General features: G+C 52.9%; 2 protein-coding genes across 8 annotated transcripts in view; one reads left to right on the top strand and one right to left on the bottom strand.

Moving 5' to 3' along the window:
* The first annotated feature begins 810 nt into the window (after positions 1-810).
* On the top strand, positions 811-5,935 carry CDK3 (cyclin dependent kinase 3). 3 transcript variants are annotated; one of them, XM_075111596.1, is made up of 7 exons: positions 811-984; positions 1,962-2,039; positions 2,478-2,598; positions 3,129-3,299; positions 3,719-3,820; positions 4,615-4,818; positions 5,208-5,935. In XM_075111596.1, the coding sequence occupies exons 1-7, from the start codon at positions 857-859 to the stop codon at positions 5,331-5,333; spliced, it is 930 nt and encodes a 309-aa protein (XP_074967697.1). In that variant the 5' UTR covers positions 811-856; the 3' UTR covers positions 5,334-5,935. The 3 variants fall into 3 exon arrangements, with proteins under 3 accessions (XP_074967697.1, XP_074967699.1, XP_074967698.1); XM_075111598.1 differs by lacking the exon at positions 3,129-3,299; XM_075111597.1 differs by lacking the exon at positions 3,719-3,820.
* A 3,744-nt stretch (positions 5,936-9,679) lies between these two features.
* EVPL (envoplakin) overlaps positions 9,680-20,343 on the bottom strand; it is a 34,617-nt gene continuing 23,953 nt past the window's right edge. For all 5 annotated transcript variants that reach the window (XM_075111591.1, XM_075111592.1, XM_075111590.1 and 2 more), the window contains 10 exons: positions 19,660-19,757; positions 18,630-18,811; positions 17,499-17,677; positions 16,921-17,059; positions 16,530-16,723; positions 15,862-16,012; positions 15,227-15,310; positions 15,032-15,142; positions 14,322-14,414; positions 9,680-13,492 (listed from right to left, as the gene is read on the bottom strand). In XM_075111591.1, coding sequence (XP_074967692.1) covers positions 10,043-13,492; positions 14,322-14,414; positions 15,032-15,142; positions 15,227-15,310; positions 15,862-16,012; positions 16,530-16,723; positions 16,921-17,059; positions 17,499-17,677; positions 18,630-18,811; positions 19,660-19,757 — 4,681 coding nt within the window. In that variant the 3' untranslated portion in view covers positions 9,680-10,042. The remainder of the gene's footprint in view (positions 13,493-14,321; positions 14,415-15,031; positions 15,143-15,226; positions 15,311-15,861; positions 16,013-16,529; positions 16,724-16,920; positions 17,060-17,498; positions 17,678-18,629; positions 18,812-19,659; positions 19,758-20,343) is intronic.

Here is a 20,343-nt window from a genome sequence, read left to right as displayed (position 1 = left end):
AGCTGGTGGCTCAGCAATGAGCTAAAGCAGCACTTTTTAGGTGACCTAAAAGTTGGGGTCTGCCCTGTGGGCTCACACAGCCAGTGGACTGCCATGTCCTGCTGTGCCCACCCAGAGACACAGAGCCCACAAGCCCTCCAGAAGCTGGTCCCTGTGGCTCTGCCTTTCCTGGTGCCACGATGCATATATTTTTAATCTTGTCTTCTGTCAGCTCTCAAGTCAATGATTAATCCCCAGCCAAGGACATTTTTCAAAAGGCTGACCAAGTGGTGCAGCCCATGGTGGGGAGGTTCAAAGGGACAATTACACAAGACAAAACAAAACAAAACAAAACGAAAAAGACATTTCTGCCATGTGTTTGACCTGAGCATGTCCCAAGGAACCCTAATTACACACCGCATCCCCTTGGCACCAGGTGCTGTACAAACAGAGCTGCAGCGCTTCCCTCGGCCTTGTGCAGTCCATCCTGCCTTTCCCACAGGGCCAAAGCATCGCTTTACATCCATTTTGCTCAATTTTTGCTTTAGCCAACACATTCCACTACCTTCATCACAACCAACTGGTCCTGGGCAGTCGGTGCACGGTGTGTTTGGGTCTTGAGGTCTGCCTGAAGACGACACCCCGCGTGCCCAGGCACCCCTGCCTGCCCGCAGCTGCCCCAGTTCAAGGCAGGTCCCTGTGCTGGGGGAGCAGTAAGGGGGTCCCAGAGCCCAAAAGCAGCTCAGGGACACACAGGGAGAGCAAACACCTTCTGCACAGTTGGCATTTTGGTTTTTTTTCCCTACCCCTTCTTTTTTTTTACCTCAGAACGCAGCGCCAGCCACCCCCGCTGCCATCGCAAGGCTGAGGCAGTGCCATGGACACCTTCCAGGAGGTGTTTCAGAAGGTGGAGAAGATCGGGGAGGGCACCTATGGCGTGGTGTACAAGGCTCGCAACAAGCGCACGGGGCAGCTGGTGGCCCTCAAGAAGATCCGCTTGGACTCGTGAGTGGGGCAAAGCCCTGGCCCTGGGGCTGCCATGGCCTGGCCCAGCGCCCACCTGGCCTGCCATGGTGCCAGGCCGCCTGCCTCCTCAGCGCAGCGGCAGTAGGGTGCCGAGGCAAAAGGGCAGGCAAGGAAGGTGAATGGCTCCTCTGGAGCTGGCGGTGCCATCTGCGGGTACATGGCCGCCAGCTGAGCCCAGCAGTGCCCCGGCCCCACCATGGGAGTGAGCAGGGGGCCCCCTAAGCCCAGCCCAGCGTCCAAAATGGTGCAAGAAGCTCAAAAAAGCATGATATGAGGGGAAAAAATGTTTCTATCAGCCCATGCAAGCAGCTAGGGCCTGACCCGGCGCTGCCTGGCCCTGGCACCGTGGCCCCGGGCAGGGGGAAGTAGCCACCATTTTGGGAGGTGGCCTTTCCCTCAGGGGTGCGGTGCCAGGGCCTGCTGAGGCTCAACCTCCCGGCAGGGCCGGCTCCAACCCCTCCATGGTGGGGATCAAGCAGATAAAAGCTTATTAATGTTCCCCTGGGTTGGCCCTGGGCTGTCTCTGCAATGAGGAGTGCCAGCGTGTGCCAGGGGCCACGGTGGTGGGACTGCACCCCTTGGCAGCCCCTCAGGACGGTGGAGGTGGCTGCCTGAGGGGCAAAGAGCTTTCATCTCCCCCACATCTGAAAAGCAAGTCTTGGGCATTTAAACCATTGCTTATCCAAATGTGCCCCCAAGAGCTCCCAAACAGGCCCTACCCCACAGCTTGCACTGTCTAGGACACCCTGTCCTCCTTCCCCACGTCTCCATTTCCCCCTGCCTCGCCCCAGCCTGCCCCACACACAGCCCCATCCCAAACCCAGGGCACCTGGTGTAAGAGACCCTCCCCTGGGCAGGTGATGAGGTACAATGGAGTGGAGAAGGGATGCAGGACCCCGAAGGGCTGGGGGATCCCACTGGGTGATGGGGTGCTGTACAGCCCCTCTCTGCTGCAGGGAGACAGAGGGCGTCCCCAGCACCGCGATCCGAGAAATCTCACTGCTGAAGGAGCTGAAGCACCCCAACATTGTCAGGTAAGACCTGGATGACCCCTCCCCACCAGCATATTCATTAGTCCCTGCTCATCCCCTTGGGGAGCTCTGGGTACAGGCAGCAAGGACGGCCTTCCAGTCCTTCCCTGACTGCATGGAAAGGAGCAAAATAAACCTGAAAATGCAGGAATTGCACTTCTCTGGTTTGCAGCAATAGCCCACGGCACTGCCACTTTACTCCAGCAGCACAGGCTGGTCCAGGCTGCCGCTGCCCCATAGTAATGCTGCTTTTATATCTACCTCTCTCTGCTCCAAAGGACTCACAGAGCAGAGACATCTCTGGGAGGAGGGATGTTTGGGTATGTTTGGGCAAAGGTCTGGAGAAGGTCTTCCTACACACTCTGTAACAGACCAACACTCCTGCATAGCGTGGATTCCCACACAAAGGTACAGAAGGGAGAGCTTGCACTTCTTTTGCAGGCTCCTGGATGTCATACACAGTCAGAAGAAGCTCTATCTGGTGTTTGAGTATCTGAATCAGGACCTGAAGAAATACATGGACTCATCCCGAACTGGAGAGTTTCCTTTAAGCTTGGTCAAGGTATAGTGGGAAGGAGCACTAACAGGCAGGGCAGAGAGAATGTGTCCTTGCTGCCTTCTGCTGGGCAGAGATGGCACTGAGCTGCTCTTACCTAGTCTGCATCTGGGAGAGATTCACCCTTGGCTGGAGGCATTCAACCTCTCAGATCTCAAAGATTTCAGCTGGGAAAACCTCCTGGAACTATTGCTAAACACATTTGTTTCCCAGCTGTTTCCAGGCTCTTAAGCCTGTCTTGCTGCAGAACAAACTGCTGTTAAGAGGACAACTGAGGGATCTATTGCTAATTGCCTTTGCACAGGGTAATGGATGGGTGGAGGGGACTGCCACTGCTTGGATTGAAGTCTCTCTGTCCCCACGTAGGGTGGGAGCAGTTTGTGTGCATCTCTGAGTAGTGGCCCGCAAGCCTGGTGTTGCCTTATAGCAAGGTCTTTTTTCCCATTCAGGTCTGTAAATGATCCAAAGTGGGTTGGTTCACATGATCCAACCTTCAAAGCAGTTTCATCGTGGCCTTGTCTGAAATCTCTCCTTAGAACTACCTTTTCCAGCTGCTGCAGGGTGTGAGCTTCTGCCACTCGCACAGAGTCATCCACAGGGACTTGAAACCGCAGAACTTGCTTATTAACGAAGCAGGAGCAATCAAGCTGGCTGATTTTGGACTGGCAAGAGCTTTTGGAGTCCCGCTGCGCACATACACTCATGAGGTATTGCTGAGACTCCCTGCCACCTGAGAGTGGTGTGCACAATCCATAGTGGGTGAATAACAGCAGCATCACGAGTTAGTCATCCATAGCCAAGGCGCAGCACGTGCTCTTAACCTAACCCACAGCTAAGGGGTTACCTCATGTCCCCACAAAGTGTGCTGACTGCTTCTACCCCAGCCTGCCTGCAAGCTGCGTTCCCACCTTCTCTGCTTGGGTATATTTATTTGTTCCAGAGTGTCCTATTGAAGAATGACCTGTTAATCCCAATCTTGCTGTCACTAAGGTGTCTCTTCATTCAGCATGGCCTTGGCACACTCTGATTAGTCCAGTCGCTGCAGTACAGCTGAGAAGAGAGGATCCCATGCCTCTGGTTTCACCCAGGGAAACGAGACAAAGCTTGTTTGTTGGTTCCTTACCAGGTGGTGACTCTGTGGTACAGAGCCCCTGAAATACTGCTGGGATGCAAATACTACTCGACCGCTGTGGACATCTGGAGCATCGGCTGCATCTTTGCAGAAATGGTAAAATGGGTTCAAATAGTCTCTTTATGAGCAGGGAGAATGCAGCTGCAATGGGAAGTGGGGAAGGAGGGACAGGATGCAGAACATGTGTGATACTGTAGTCCCACCCTGTGCTGGGGTGTGTATTATGGACAGTCCACCCTGAGGGTTAGCTGATCCTTAGCCGTGGGCTCAGAAGGAAATCTGCCACCCTCAGGGGCCTGGCAGAAGGCGAAGAAGCCTCTGTAGTCCAGCTGCAGTTCCAGGCATAAGGGAAAGTGATGCCTGTCCTTACAGAAGAGGTAATTTCAGTCTTGTTGCTGCAGCATTTTGATCCTGGGAGATGACTCTCTTGCAGATGTCCCTGCAGTGGGCTGCAGAGAACTAGCACTTCATAGCATGGCAGAGCAGAGCTCATAGGGGTCCATACTCCACTTTGAAGAGCTCTTGTTATCCCTGCAGTGTGACAGCACTATCCCTGGCTCCCAAAGCCCCGGAGCTGCAGATCAGCAGAACCTGGGCAAGTAGGCAGTGAGGGAGCTAGCCTGCAAGAGCGGGTGTTGGGAAACCGGAGACGAAGAAGAATAAGGGGCTGGCTGAAAGAGGACAGCCTCAGGGGAGCACAGATGTGTGGGGAGGAGCTGGAGACAAGCAGACACCTGTGACTTTCCCAGCCACTGCCTGGCAGAACTGCTGCATTGTACCTGCCCTGTGCAGTTGTTCGCATGCGCTGGGACAAAGGCTTGCTTGCAGCGGGAAATAGGGCACAGAGCTGATGGCAAGGTGGGAAGTAGCTTTTTGTTCTTTCCCCTCAGGTGACCAGGAAGGCCTTGTTTCCAGGGGACTCCGAGATCGACCAGCTCTTCCGGATCTTTCGCACCCTGGGCACTCCCACCGAGGCGACCTGGCCTGGGGTGACCCAGCTGCCTGACTACAAGGGGGACTTTCCTCGGTGGGCCAGGAAGGAGATGAAGGAAATTGTTCCCAACTTAGATCGAGATGGTAGAGACTTACTGGTGGTGAGTGAGGGCTCAGGACAAGACCCGGGGACAGGCAGGACCTTTTCAAACTGGGCAAAGAATCAGGATATCTGGGTCTGAGCTACCCAGAAGTGCATCAGCTGGCTCTGATGCTCATCTCTGCCATTGCAGAAACACCAAATCATTGAATAGGGCTCAGTCCTGGCTCTGAAGTGGGGCTGTCAGTGCAGGCTCCTCTAGGAAACCACTGTAGCAAGGGTCAAGAAACCCCTCTAGTGTAATCCCTGTAGTAATTTCAGCTGTGGGCTACTCCTGCAGCTCGGAGAGGGGAAAAGGCAGGACCAGCCTCTGCACCTGGGCCCAGCTGCATGCAGGTGCAGTCATTTGTTTTTTAAAAGTCTAAATCTGCTGGGTTCTTCTCTTGGCAGCAATTGCTCCTGTACGATCCCAGCAGGCGCATTTCAGCCAAGGCAGCCCTCAATCACCAGTACTTCTTCTGGAGAAGCCCTCAGAGCCCTGAAGAGCGACGTGTGCTGCAGAGACACTGCAGATGAGAAGGCGAAGCTCTCCCCATGCGCTGGCACCTCCTGGTAGCGGTGCAGATCTGCTTTTGGGCACTTAGCAGGGGGCTGGCTGGGACCCAGGGTCTCACTCCTCCTGAGGAGCCTGGCGGGGGACATTCTTGCATTTAGAGACTCTCAGCCTGTTGCTGGGGCAAAGTTTGGCTAGGTTACAGCCAGTAGAGCTGTTTTGAAGAGGTCATGTGCAAAAGGGTGGGAGGTATTTATCAACATAAAGCACTGAAATGAAGGTGAAAGAGCGTCTTTCAGAGGTCTGTCCTTGCATTAGTCAGCGAGCTCAGGCGACGCGCAGTGATTCCCGTCCCTCCAGCCCGGGAGCACCCCCAGGTCCGGCGGGGGCAGTTGCTGGCACCGGGGCGTGCTGGAGCTCCGCTTTGTGGCTGGAAACAGTAACATCTAGAACTCCGGCTTTCCATCCTCAGATGTAATGCTGTTTCCTTCGCCTTATTGTCCTGGAAATGTTTTTACTGTTCAAATGTTCAGAGAATTGTCACTAACTTTTGGTATGGTTTTGACATCTTTTTTTTTTTTTCTTTCAGCACAGAAAAAAATAAAGGCTTGTTATTTGTTCAGAAGCCTCGGTGTTTATTGTTTGGTGTGGCCCATCGGGCTGGTGGTGCGGGACAGTCTGGCTGGTCCTTTTCTCCACACAGCTCTTCTCCCTTCATCGTCTCCTGCACTCTTTTTTTTTTATCCTTTCCAGCCCAAATCCTCGGCAGGTGCAGCGATGTGCTCTCGGTTCTGTTGTGGAACGAGGGGCTGATAGTTCCGCAGCGCTGTGCTGTCTCGGTATGGTAAGGTGGGCTCACTTCCCATCAGAGGTTGCCACGAACAGTTCAGAGTTATATTCTACTTAAATACTGAAAAGATTTTTTTAACTTGGGGAAGCCAAACTTCTGCACTCCTGTTTCTTATGCACACGTGTGCCCTCCTAATAACTGAGCCTAAGGACTGATCTCAGCACAACCTGACAGCTCTCCAAAGCTGTCACATTCCTAGAGGCGCGTGAGAGACAACGCAGTTAAGGGGCGAGGGGGCTGCACGCACAGCTGTAGCACAAACCTCCCTCCACAGCTCCTAGATACCGGAGAATTTGCACAGGGGAGGGAAAGCTGCAGAGTCCCTCCTGAAAAAGCCCCTTTCAGCCCAAAACCTGCCTGTCTAAAGCCAAGCTGTGCTGTCCTCCGGCTTCCTCCATCATTCTTTCCTTCTCCCCACCCAACCAAAGGCAGAGGGTGGCTCTGCTTAATTCCTGACATCAAAAAGCCCTCTGTCATCCCTACTGTAGCAGCCGCACCTCCTGACAGATCCCTGACAGTGAAACCCTGGGACCTGTTGCTCACCTCCCTCCGGGCCCTGCCACGCCGCCGGGCTGCGCTTCCCCTGCAGGTTTAGAAGCCACCAGGACATGGGCAGCTCGCTCGCCTCTGCAATTTGCACAAATTAAGGGTGTTTTTTTTGGGGGACGTGTGGGGGCTGCTTTGCTTTTGAAGCTCTTGTTAGGAGCCATGCTGGAGTGGCTGCCTGGAAAAAGCTGACCTGGTCGTGTTTGGGAGGGATGGTTTCTGACTGAGCAGGGGAGAGCAGGCAGCTGGGCTCACCCAGCAGCCTCGAGAGCCGTGTGGCAGGAAAACTGAAGCCCTGCTGTGCTCCTGCAGCATCTCATGGCCTCTGGCTGATACCACCCAGCTCGCAGGGGCATGTTTCTGAGGCATGGATGAATTCTGCTATGGGAATCTTTTCCCTACCTTTGCATACATGTTTTAAAGTCAGTTCATTTTGTACAGACAATACTCTGTTGTTTGCTCTCTGCAAACAACCGCTCGGGTTGTACCAGGCAAACTGCTTGCGGAAGAAGTTGTTTTCTTTTCAAAAAGGCCTGCATTAAGAAATAAATATCAAGGACATTCACCCAGTCCAGAAACATACATAAAAACCCTGCATCTCATCTAGCCCACCAAAATGAAGCAACAAGCAAAATTACAAACATTTATGACCCAACCTCATCCCAGCAAAGGGAACCACCAACACCTGTGTTGCAACAACCACTCTGGGAAAGCCACGCTGCAGCAGCAGCATCCTTGACCCGAGAGGGGAGGAAAAGCACTGCCTGACTCCTCCAGAGCCACTCACACCCTGCCAGAGAGCTGGGCTCTGGGGAAGCTCCGTGGCTGCCCGGTGCTTCCTACGGACACATCAAGAGGACATTGTGTGAGCTGCTTTCTGCAGATGAGGACCACCTGATAGCAAAGAACAGGATTTTTTTTTTTAGTGGGTTTTCTTCAGAAACAAAATGCAGACCAGGCTTCAAGGGAGACTGCTCAGTCACCTCATCGTCTCTTAACGCCTTCACCCAGCCCTGGGTAAACACCTCCCGCCATGCAGGTAGGGAGCACTTAATCCAAATTGATTAACTGACTGCCTAATTACCAGAACTCCAAGATCCTTAGTTACAGAGCATCCCCCAAACTATTTAATCAGCACTTCAGGAAAGAGTTACCCCGCAAGCATCACACTGCTTTGAAAACAAGCACGGTTTGATCTCATTTGCAAGGGGAGCAGCCTTGTCAGAGGCAGCCCTACAGCCCAGCACCCTGCGCCGGGCGAGGGGAAGGCTCACAGCAAACTCACCTGCCAGGCAGAGCCGAGCTGCAGAAAAGGCAGCAGCCCCATTGCTGATAGACCCTCCCTGCTTTCAGCCAGCTGAGGGGAGCAAAGCCAAAGCACAGCAAGGCTGCTCCCAGCAGCTTTGAAGAGCTGGGGCCCAAGGACTGCTGGGAACCACACCGGTCCTCCAGGGCTCCTTGGCTGCACTGGGATGTGATCCTCACCTGGCTGTGCCCCTGTGCTCCCCAGGCTGTTGGGCTTGCCCTGGCAGGAGGCCAGGCCAGGGTTCTTCTCCTGCTGCGTCCCCTGGTCCCTCGCAGCCCAGCTCCAGCCCCTACTGCTGGTCCAGAGCAGGCAGGAGGGAGAGGCACTGTGCCCCTCACACCAGCAGCGCTCTACCAAGAGGAAACAGGCTGGGAACGGACGCTATAGGGTGTGCGGAACAGTTTTCCCCATCGTAAACCAACAAATTGCCTGGTATTGATCACAGCAGCTGAGATGGACACAGACACCAACCATAGGCCTGACAATAAACACAGATGCTGCAGAGCCCGGGCAGATCTTGGACTTAAACTTGGTGTTCCATAGCTGGACTCCGATGGTTAATGCTAAGCACTACTTACCAGCAGGGAGGTGATGGGACCTGTGATTGTGCTGAGCTTCCCACCAATGGAAGAATTTCTTCTTGGAGGCCAGACTTCAAATGTCAGCTGGGCTGTATGGAAACAGAGGCTATGCCGCTGCTGCTCTGGTGGGGGAGAGGGGGAGAAAACCCCTACCCTTATGGATTATTTTGGGGGTGTTGAATTTCCCAAGCAGTGGCAGCTAAAAGAGCCCTTGAGAGAGGGGGAAGAGCAGCTCCTGTCAATAGAAGGGCATTTTTCTCACCCCACAAAGCCAGGGGACTCTCCAGAATAGGGTAGAAACTAGGGAAGAATATTTCATCTCGCATCTCAACAGGAACACGTGGGAGTTAGGACTTGCTCATTTCAGCAAGGGCTGAGCACTGGAAGTGACACTGAGCAGTGAAAGCTTGCCTAAAGAAATAGCAAGTGCAGATTTTCATGTACTGCTGGGTGGATTCTGCAGCCAAGGCCAAGGGCTGTAGAAAGCAGTTTCACATCACCGTTGACTGCAAGCATCATCAATCTGCTACTGAAGGTCATCCCTTCCCTTGCAACACATCTGCCTGTGTACGGGTACAGGACAAGCCCCCAGAATCAGCTACTTAACAGGGTTTGGCTTGATTGTGCTTGGGGTTTGGCTTCCTCTGCCAGCTGCTCAGTGAAGTGACTCGAGTGATTGTATGGCCAACACTATCACTACAGCCAGAGAGGCACCGGGGACGGGCAGCTGGAGGGGGCAGGGGGCTGCTCCATTTGGTAGCTGCTTGCACTTGCATTGGATCAAACATAAGATGGAACTGCACCCTTTGGTGACTAAGTCCCTCTTTCAGAGGTGTCCAAATGACTAGGGAGCAAAGTCACATTGGTTTTCAGTTTTAAAGAAAAATATAACAAAGTCTTTAAAAATTTGGACTCACGTGCAGAAAGAAATTCAGGGGGTTCAGTGCTGTTCAGGGGGAGCAGAGGTCTGCAGATGCTTTGGAGAATGGGCTGCAGGGCACAGGATTGCATGGGAGGGCAGGGGAGGACTAGCCATGCCCTCAGCCACTTTGCAGCCTCAGCCTACAGAGACAACACAGCCAGAGATGCACTTTCTATGTTTATTGCATGCAGAAGAATGACCCAACCAGAAAACACTCGGGCTCTCCCCCCGTCTGGGCATAACCGCCTTTTACCTACTGCCAGTGGAGTTCTTGCAATCAAACCACTTTGCTGTCACCGCAGCACCCGGGGGACTGCGGGGACCCCGTGTCAGGCCCTTACACGCTCACGATCACGCTTTCTTTCTCGCATGACCAAGCTGCGCTGGGAAGCAGAGATAGCTAAGATAGAAGAGTATGCAGCCCTAAATTCTAGATGCTCTGTTCCTGTGATCGCTGCTGCCTCCGTGGGGAGAAGTGAAGGGATGAACTCCTGAAGGAACCAGATCCAGTACTTGCCTGGACCCGTTCAATGCCTGAACCGGGAGAGCTTGGGGGACCGGCTTGCCTGGTGGTACCGCTGATACCCCTCGGACGCGGCTGGGAGCAGCAGGAGGCTGCTCAGCGAATCCTTCTGGCAGAGAGCCATGGCCTCCTTGTAATTTATCTTCTCTTTAGTGACAGGGTCAATGAGATCTTTTTCATAGTTGGACTCATCCTGGAGTCTGTTGGCCAGGTCGCCTGTTATCATCCCTGTCTGGGCAGCTTCCAGCACGGGGATGCGACCAGTTTTCTTGGGATCGATGAGCCCTCCAGTTAGATGCTGGACCTCCAGATAGGGGAAAGCGCTGTCCTTGGTAATCCATCCCTTCTGAACTGCCTCCCCCACAGACAGCCTTCGCTTGGTCACCGGGTCCTCAATCCCTGTGAAGGCTTTCTGGGCATTGAGCAGTCTCTGCATGTAGGTCCTGTCAATCAGCCCCCTCTCAATCGCCTTGTGGACTGAGAAACGGTCCCGAGAAATGAGGTCTATTAGGCCCCCTGTAGCAGCCTGGGCCTCCAGGAGCTTCTGAGCCGTCATGGCATCAAGCAGCTTCTTCGCAACAGCAGTCTTGATGTTGTACTTGGTGTCAGTGGTGGTGTCGTACACCCCAGCGATGGGGGATGTGTCATCACAGAAGCCCTTCTGCAAGGCTGGGGGGAAGAAGCTTTGGGTTTGGTGGGTGGTGGGTGATGAGACTGGGGATTTAGAGATGATGGAGCCAATAGAGAGGGACAGGGGAGGCTTGGATTCCCCAGCCACCAGCAAGGCAAACTCAGAGATGGGAATCTTGCCATCCCGATACAGCTGGTACTCCTCCTTTGTGATCCTCCTCAGCCTTAGTGCATCATCGATGGAGTACTGCTTCCCACTTTTCTTGTCCAGGAGAACTGAGACTTCCCCGTTTGGACCCAGGGTGGTGACTTCCTCCCAGTCACACTCCAGCTCTTGAAGCTGGATGTACTGGCCTCGGTCTATGATACCTCTCTTATAGGCCTCATAAGGGGACATATCCTTCCCTGTCTCAGGGTCCAATATAGAGATCTTGGTGGAGAGGTTCGTCTCTCTCATCTGGGTCTCATGACTGATTTCCTCCCGGTTGACCCTTGACTGGAGATCTCTAATGACCCTCTCCTTGTTGTAGATTTGGTCCTTCTCCCTAAGGATGTCTGCCTCTAGCAGGGAAAACTCATGTTCCAGCTGCTTCTTCTTCTGCCTGTCGTTCTCAGTCCGTTGGTTGAGCAGTTTGGACTCCTCACGAAGGAAGAGGACTTTCTGCTGCTTTTGCCTCTCCAGCTCCCGCAGTTCACTCTCCAAGTTGGCTCTCTCCTGGATGGCCAGGTTCCTGGCCTTCTGCAGCTCCGTCTCTTCGCGAGCCCACGTCCTCTTCATGCCTTCAGCTCTCTCAATCTTCTCCCTGAGCCGCCGTACCTCATCTTCTGCCTTTTGCTTGGCCCCTCTCTCCCTGTTCAGCAGCTCCCAGATGCGTGCACGTTCACTCTCCAGCGCTCTGTCCTTTTCTACTCTAATCACCTCCTTGTAGATGGTCTTCTCCTGGGATTTTGTTTTCTGCAGGACATCAATTTGCATCTGCAGGTTCTTGCATTCTCTCTGCAAGTTCAGCACCTCCATCTTCTCACGGTCCAGCTCCAAGCGCAGGTTGTTGGCAGACTGTTCAAGGACTGGATCCTTCTCCAGCTTGACCACTTCTTCCATAATGATTTTTTCTTGCACCGGGGCTGGGCTCTCCTCCAGCTCCTTTATTCTCAACGTAGTTTGTCTTATTTCCTTCTCCAGTGCAAGCCTCTTGCTTCGATCCTCCTGAAAGTTGAGCAACTTCTCTTGCTCTTCCACCAGTGCACGAACCTGTTGCACATCACGTTCCAGACGACGCCTGTTGCTCACCTCCTCATCCAGACTCCGGCTCAGCCTGTTGTGCTCATCTCGGAGCTTTGGGTCCTTTTGAGTCAGTATCACCTCTTGGACAACTACCTTTTCCTCTGGCTTTCGCCTCTCCAGTAGCATGTATTTATTCTGCAAGTCATAGATTGCATCCTCTGCAGCTCTCCTCTTTTGAGACATGTTACGCACCTCTTGACGGAGGCGATCAGCTTCTTTTTCCAAGAGCGGATCATTCTCATATCGGATGACTTCCTTGTTGACCAGCTTGGTTTCCACCTTGGATCTCTCCCTCTTCCATTCATCCCTTTCACCCTGAAGCCTAATGAGCTGCTCTTGGGTCCTGCCATTGGTGTTCACCAGTTCATTGAGCTGTTGTTTCAGCCTGTCAATTTCTCTAAGAATCTCTGGACTCTTCTCATGTTTTACCACCTCCTCTATAACCTCCTTAAGCTCCACCACTGGCTTCTGTGACCTGAGGACACTGAGCTCTGCTAAGGCCTCTTCCACTTCACTGTCGATCTTTGTCCTTTTCAGAGTAACTTCCTGCAGCTCCCTTTTCAGTTGTGCAATTTGCCGCTCCGTTTCAGGATCCACCAGGAAAATCTCATTGACCCTCTCTTTAACCTCTATCCTTGGTTTTTGCTTCTGTGCAACACTGTACTGGCTCTGTAGCTCCCCCAGCTCACCTGTAAGTATCAAGTTCTTGCTCCTCTCTTCTTCAATCAGAGTTTTAAGCTTGGAAGACTCTCTCAATAACTCTGGGTCCTGCTCCACCTGCTTCACCTCTTTAACAATAATTTTGGGTTCCACTGTTTCAATTAGTCTTTCCACCTCCTCAATCTTGTTCTTCACCTTCACTATTGCTTCTTCTGCAGACTTCCTCTTGAAGGATTCCTCATCAATTTGTAGCTGCAGGGTCCTAACGGACTTCAGCATTTCTGGGTTTTTCTCCAGTTTGATGAGCTCCTTCACCACCACTTTCTCTCGGATATTGGGCTGCTTTCGCTCCAGCATGTGCAGCTCTCTCCTTCGCTGCTCAAGTTCAGAAGCAGCAGCCAAGCTTTCCTCCTGGAGACGTTTGATCTCCTGCCGAAGACTGGCTGCTTGGCTATCCAGGCTTGGATCTTTCTCAATTTTTGTGATCTCTTTGGTGAGGAGTTGGGCAGGAACGACCTTCTTCTCACTCTCCATCTGGGCAAGCTTCTGGCTCATCACTTCAATGTCTTCTTGCAGGCTCTGCCTCTTTTTGCCTTCCTCTTCAATCTGCTGTGCCATCTTAGACAGGTTGCTTTCCACCTGTGGGTCTCTGTAATATTCTATCACCTCTTTTTCTTCCACTCTTTCAATGGGCTTCTGAGTCTTCAACATCAGCAGCTTGTTTCTGTGTTCCTCCAGTTCGTCTTCAATCTTGGCCACTTTCCTCTTTTCCTCCTCCAGCTGCGATTTCAGCCCCTCAGATTCCCTGCTTGTTGTGGCTTTGTTTTCAGATTGCTGGGTTTGCTCATGGACAGCTTCAATGTCCTCATGCACTTCCTTCTGCAAGGAAAAAAAAAAAAACAACAAAAAAAGAATAATAATTTAAAAAAGGCAGGGAAACTGAGTCACTCTGAATCTGGCGCAGACGCCTTTTCCATGACAAGGCACAGTAGGAGACAGGACTGGTACGGAAACCCCAGGGAGCCTCCAAATAAGGCTGCTTGTAACTGGTGAATGAGGACACTTTCCCACCATCTCAAGCAACTGACCGGGTGTGAATTCCCCTTGTCAGGGAGGTGCTGCAGCAGCTCACAAAGGTGCTTTGTGCTGGCTGGCTGCATCTGTAGCTGAGGGAGGGTAACATGGCCGGTCCCTGCTGCACAGACGGCCCATAGTAGCATCATAGAGCTTTCCAGCTTAATCCCTTGCTGAGCACACTGAATGAAGGATGCATCGAGCCCCAGGGAGGCATTAAAGTCCTATTGCTTTGAAGAGTTTCCAGAAGGCTGTGAGCACTAAATTCCAGCCACATCCACAGACAAATCTAGAGCCCTCAGTCTGTGAACACTGATTAGCTATAGCTGAGACCAGGACTTAAGAGACCTAATTCAGATCTGTTTTCCTAGCATAAACTACAGCTTCAGTAAACAGTTGAGGGCCCACAGAGGTGGTGAAAGTCACAACGTAAGATCAGTGTCAGTGAATCTGTGGTTACTCGTGGTCTTTTTCTCACAGGGGTTTCCATTCCTGTCCTTCCTCACACCCGGATGTGGAGATCCGGGGAGGCCGGGGGGACCCCAGGCTTAGCAGATTGCTGACAGCTTTGGAAAGATCATCTCAAACCCCGATCTAGAGTACCCCAATCTTGCCATGAGCTGTTAGCTGGTACCTTCTCAATAATCTTCTTGGCAAACTCCAGCCGGCTGAGCTGCTGTTTATTTTCTGCTGCCAACTCCATGTAAAGCTTGGTTACATCATTTTCCTGAAAAACAAACAGCGGTGAGAGCCCTGTTCCCCTCACGCTGACGCAGCTCTGTGGGACGGCACGGCCTCCCACTGCTCCTTTCACCTGGATGGACTTTGTGTACTGCACTATTCCAGGGATTAATGTCCTCACGTCTGACTTCCTAAGAGATACAGAGTCTAAGGACTCACGTAGGAGATCCCATCCCCTTTATGTGAATGCCTGTTAGATGCCTGCTAGCCTACACAGGGGCCAGACTTCCAAATTCACCTTGGGCCGCGCAGGGATGGCAGTTGGCAAATAGCCCAAGGTGATGCAGGAGAACTGGGGTGTAAGTGGGAAGAGCACGCAGGAGTTCTGGCTCAGTCCTGTCCCCACACACCTACCCTGTAAGTTTTATCTTCACAGACAATATGATAAGGAGGCATCATCGGCAATCTCAGCCAAAGGTACCAGACACACCCCTAATTCTGGATCTCACATGCTGCTTTGCCCCATAGACAACGAGATCTCTGATGACGTTTGTCCCTGGGATTAGGACCATGATCAGCTGTGGCTCTAAGAGTGGGTTAAGGACATGGGGCCTGGGTAAGGAGCTAGACCACAGTTCCCATGCCTTCATCTTAACATTTTACCTGGGCCTGGATGCTTTCTTGTAGGGGGGTCACACGCAGCCTCTTTGCAGCAAAGTCAGTCAGGGTAGGGTCCAGTGAAGAGCTGTATTTGCCTGCTTGGAGTTCATAGTCCTGTTCAGAGCAGAAACAGAGGAATCAGTTGGGATCTCTCGGGTGAGACGCTACGGGAGTGCTACATGGCAAAACCAACCCTACATTGAGCGTGGACTGCACATTCCGGGATAGTCTGACCACTGCATTCTTCTCAGGCTCCTTGCTTTCGATCTCCTCCACCAGCCTCTGCAGGAGACACACATGATGTTAAGGACAGGTTTAAACACAGGAACCCAGTAATACTTGTGCAGCCAAAAGCAGTAGCTCAGCCTAGCACTGGAGGGAATGGTGGGAACGGGAAGGGTTTAGGAAGAGTCTCAGGGCTGTAGAGGATCTCGGCAGCACTCTCACTTGCCCAGCGCCTGCCACAATGGTTTATCATCTATGAGATAAATACCAGCCAACACAGAGACCTCTACGTCTCATCATCTGAGCTAGTCAGCTTAGGATCTGCTCAAGGAGAGAAAGGTGGAGGACCCAAACGCAATACCTCAGCCCAAGGTGCAATCTTTCAGGACCTGGGTGTGACTAGCACAGAGGAGGACACCAGCACTGTAGGTCAATGCAGCGGGGCAAAATCCGTGGGCTGCAGCCCATTGTCTCCTGGTTCTAGTTCATGCACTGTGACGGGTGGGGCACACAGCTAGGAGCTGGTTGGCACTATTTTGCATACTGTTCACAGGCAAATTTCCCCCTCCCTGTAATGTTACAGGATAAGATGCTTGCCCCGGACGCACCTTCTGTGCCTGCAGCTTGTAATTGATCTGGCTTGGCCCATCAGTGGTCTTCACTTGGTGCTTGGGGAGGTTGTTCATCCAGAACATCAGGTTCTCATTGGAGTTTTGGAACTGCTGGTAGGTGAGGCTGATATTTCTGAGGGTCTTCTCTCTGCGCAACACAAAGGTGAACAGGAACGTTAAGGGAAAGGGCAAAGATTCACATGCGGGTTCCTAAAAAGACACTGTGGTGAGAATGTCACCACAACAAACACCAAGATAACAAAAACAAGGGGGTGACAACCGGTCCCCGAGTGGGGAGAAAACTCTGCGCACATCAGGTTTGCTACCGCAGCATGAACAGGACTTGGGAGATGAAAAAGGCATGCAACCAGCAGCAATGCCTGTGAGAAGTGCTAAGCAGCAGGGTCTCTCTGGGTAGGGTCACTGGGTGAGGCAGAAGCCAGCAGTCAGTGTCTTAAGACTGCCTTCTCGTGGCTTTCTGGAAGCAAGGAGCCTGTGCTGTGCATGGGAAGGTGGCAACTACACAGCAGGACAGACCCCGTCCTCAGTATCACGGAACAGTGGTCAGGATCAGGGTCCTGCAGTGAAGAACATACTCTTGGGACTCTGACTGACACTGGTCCGTGTTAGCTAAGAGGAGCAGAGATGATGCCATAGTTCCTCACCGGTGATCCAGCTGGTCCGCAACAGCGTGGTAGCGATCGTTGAGGAGCTGCACCTCCCGCTTCTGCCGGGGCAGGTCAGGGCAGTACTCCTGGAAGTTGTTCTGCACAGCGCTGCAGCTGTGCTCAGCATCCTTGAGCCCCCGGTTCAGCTTCAGCACACAGTCCTCTTGGGCCACCAGGTCACGCTTCATCTTCTGCAGGGGTAAAAAGGACACCTCCAGGTTTGCATCAGTCGATGCACCAACATAAAGCCTTCAAGAAACAAGTCCTTAGAAAGGCTTCATCGCTGGTGCCTTAGAGTGCTCAGATAAGCAAAGTCCAGCTCTCCCCGCCATTGCCACCTGAGCTCGGAGATCTCCCTTCCCTAACAAACAGCCTGATGTTCTCCTACCTGCAGATCATTGGCCCGATCCTGCAGGGCATTGGGGGACGCAGGGATGATGCTATCCTGAGCCAGCTTGGCTTCAAACATGCTGACGATCTTGTCCGTGTCCTCAATCTGAGTCTCCAGGTTTAGGGCAGCCTTAGCCCTGGGGAAGGGAAAAATGACAGGACAAGGTGAGCTACAGAAGACCCCATTCTTTTCCTTTTCTCTCTGATTTTGCATGTCCACGGTTATTTAACATCAGAGCTTCTACAGCATGGCAGAGAACAAACATGTGCTGACAACCCCGTCATGCTGCCCAGAAGTCAGATGTATTGCATTCCACTGCACACAGCATGGCTGGGACACACACCCATTGCCGTGGACTTTCCACAGCGGGGGGACCTGACCACAGATTATATACAAGAACTCCCTCAGAGGTGCCTTTGATGGTGGATGGAAGGCTTCCAACCTGCCCTGGGCTAGACGAACCTCAACCAATGCCCCCATAGACCAAACACATTTTCTCTCACGCTTTTATGTTGACACCTCTGTGCAAGGACTTCCTTCCCTCATCCCCACCGGGCCTTGCCATCGTCACTCACTTCTCGTTGTACAGGCTGGAGAGCATATTGACATCATTGTATTTGCTCCTGAGGGCATTCAGCGTGACAGGGAGCTGGGAAGCTGAGGTGCTGGTGGGTTTCTTGGAAAGGTAGGTCTCACACTCCTTCTGCAAGGCATCCTTTGCTGCCCCCAGGTTCTCAAGTTTCTTTGTTGTTTCCTGGCACAGCAGATGGGAGCAGAGTCACCCAAGACAGTCATAACAGTGCTGTTGCAACAACGTGCCTCCCTCAGGGGCGGCCTTTGCTGTGGGGCTAAGGGTGCGGTAGCCCTCTCATAAGGTGTTGGCCCTTGGGGGACAGCCCCATCCAGGCTGCGGCTGTCTGGCAAAGACAGGGTGTGGGAAACAGGAAAACAGAGGAAAACAGAGGAAAACAGAGGAAAACAGAGGAAAACAGAGGAAAACAGAGGAAAACAGAGGAAAACAGAGGAAAACAGAGGAAAACAGAGGAAAACAGAGGAAAACAGAGGAAAACAGAGGAAAACAGAGGAAAACAGAGGAAAACAGAGGAAAACAGAGAGACGAAAATAGACAGGTAAGCTTCTTCCAAGTCCATCCTTCTGCTGGGGCCAGATGAATACCCACAGATGAAGATGTAACAAGCTGAACTACTACAGACCCAGACCTTATCCCAGAAGAAAGGAGGGGGGCTCCCGGGCACTGCCCCTTTTCCTGTCCCACTCACATCTACCAGTCTGTACTCCCCGTCAGGTGAGCCAAAGCTGGTCCTTGGATTAATTCCCTCTATCCTGTTATCTTTTATGCTACGGACTTGAGAGCGAAGGGTGACAGCATCCCCACGACAAGGCTGAGGACTCCTCCAGCCTGGAACCTGGTCCACAGCTCTGAAATGAACGGACCATCTCGCTACAGAGCTGAGCCAAGGGAAGAGCCTGCATTTCTCTAAGGTTTGGCTTAACCAGTCCCATTTCAAGGGCAAAGCCAGCCTGAAACCCTCACAACTGCAGCACAGGTTTCTGCTTTGAAGCACTGGCTGTCATCTCCTATGTCAGTTCTGTTTGGGCCAATCTTCCTGGGTCAGTTTGGGTTTGGGCCAAGGACGCAGTGCTACCAATCCATCCTGCTACGACCTGTCCGCTGCAGCACCCACCTGCTGGTGTTTGATCCTCCTGGCAAGGTCGTCTGTGGGGTCACTGCAGTTCACTGGAGACCTCACTCGGTTCAAGACCTCCTTCTCTACCTGGACCAGGTCCTTGCCAACACAATCCAGGCTACCGAGAAGCTGGTCAGCTTGGGGATCATCCTGGACTACAGGGGGGCTCCTGGACAGAGCTGCAGTGGGACACAGCTTAGGTTAAGCCCCTTTTCTCACCTGCCATCCCAGTCTTGGTGCGCAGCCCTTTCCCCAAGCTCTCCCATATGTGGTCCCTAAAGCTCCAACTCCCGCTCATGCCAGCCCTGCTGCAAAGCTCTGCCCTTTGTGTTTGGCCAGCTCTGAAGCACACAGGCTTCTCCTGAGCGCGGGGGTTTGATGCAACCATAAACAATTCAGTTAACATTTCTAATCCACAGAGCATCATGCATGTGCGTGTGCCTGCTCATGGCAAAGGCTTAGGAAAATGGTTTTAGCTCTGTCCTGGCTAGCCAGAGCTCAAGTCCAAAGGAGGGACAGAACCAGCCATGTGCTGCCATGCAGACACAGCCCTGCTCCGCTCCACTGGGAGCTTTTTGAACTACAGCTGTGGGAGTAACACAGCTAGCCAGGGGTCAGGATTTAGCCATGGCTGCCTGCTTCTTCCACAGTTCCCAGCTAGGGAAGAGAACTGCAAGGAACTCAGGTCCTAAAGAAGGTTTAATTAAGGCTTCTGGATAAGCACATCCCCCTGCAACCCTAAATGCCCTGCAACTGTTGATGGAGCTGCAGGTCAAGCTCAGAGGTTTAAGAAAAGCAGAGAGTTTAAGTGAATTGCCTGAGATCACATGGTGAGCCCTTGGCAGCACCAGGAGCCAGGTTATCCCATCGGCTGCCCTTTTCCATAGAGCAGAAGGCATCCTCACGCCCACCCGCAGGTACCTCTGCCTGCCCGCGTGGATGCTCTGCTTCCAGGCAGGTCTGGGAGCCCTGCGAGGGAGGTGCCTGGGCTTGCTTTGGAGAGGGCTTGACTAACCAGCCGACGTACCCTGCTGGCTGGGTTGGACCTGCTCCTTGTGGCTGCGTCGCAGGTTGCTCTGAACCGCCGCTCGCTTCTGCTTCACCGCGTTCAGTTCCCCTTCCAGCCTGCGAGCAGAGAGCAGCAGCATCAGCCAGCAGGTCAAGAAACTGCTGTGCGGAGCAAGCCTCGACAGAGCCCGGCCCGGGAGCAGCTTCGTGCCTCTGCCAGGGCAGGCGATCCCAGAGGCAGGGGCAGGCTGGGAGCCTGCAGCCTGTTGTAACTCAGAGATGTCCCTTAGGAAAGGGGACAGCAGCAAAAGCAGCCTGTTGGTTCGAGCAGCTGGTTTCTCCCAATGGAGCCAGTGTTTCCCAACTCTCGCCTGATGCTAACAAAGCTGGAAATTTATTTCATATCACTGCAGCACTTCACAGGAAGCAAGTACAAGTAGCTGCTTCTGTGGCTGCAGCCCTGGAAACGCCAACTCGCATTTGTACGGATGGTTCCCTTCTAATGAAACTAGAGCTGGGATCAGCAGAGCTGGAAGGACCGAAAAAAAAAAATATCTCTGGGTGGGAGAAGACTGATGGGGACAGGAGGAGGAGCCTTTGAAGGATGAGGCTAGTTCACATCCCTGCTATGGGCTGCTCCAGCTAAACACTGTGCTCTAAAACCAGCAAGTCCCAGCTTGCCTGGCTGTTGTCAGACAAGGGC

The sequence above is a fragment of the Phalacrocorax aristotelis genome, chromosome 16 (assembly GCF_949628215.1).
Source record: "Phalacrocorax aristotelis chromosome 16, bGulAri2.1, whole genome shotgun sequence".
In the NCBI taxonomy this organism is placed as follows: Eukaryota; Metazoa; Chordata; class Aves; order Suliformes; family Phalacrocoracidae; genus Phalacrocorax; species Phalacrocorax aristotelis.
This window is presented reverse-complemented; position numbering and strand designations above follow the sequence as displayed.

Bases quoted from the DNA above. Each gene is read 5' to 3' on its own strand.
- CDK3 (XM_075111596.1), top strand. From the start codon at position 857: ATGGACACCTTCCAGGAGGTGTTTCAGAAGGTGGAGAAGATCGGGGAG. The intron at 985-1,961 runs GTGAGTGGGGCA...TCTCTGCTGCAG, and splicing joins AAGAAGATCCGCTTGGACTC to GGAGACAGAGGGCGTCCCCA. The intron at 3,300-3,718 runs GTATTGCTGAGA...GTTCCTTACCAG, and splicing joins TGCGCACATACACTCATGAG to GTGGTGACTCTGTGGTACAG.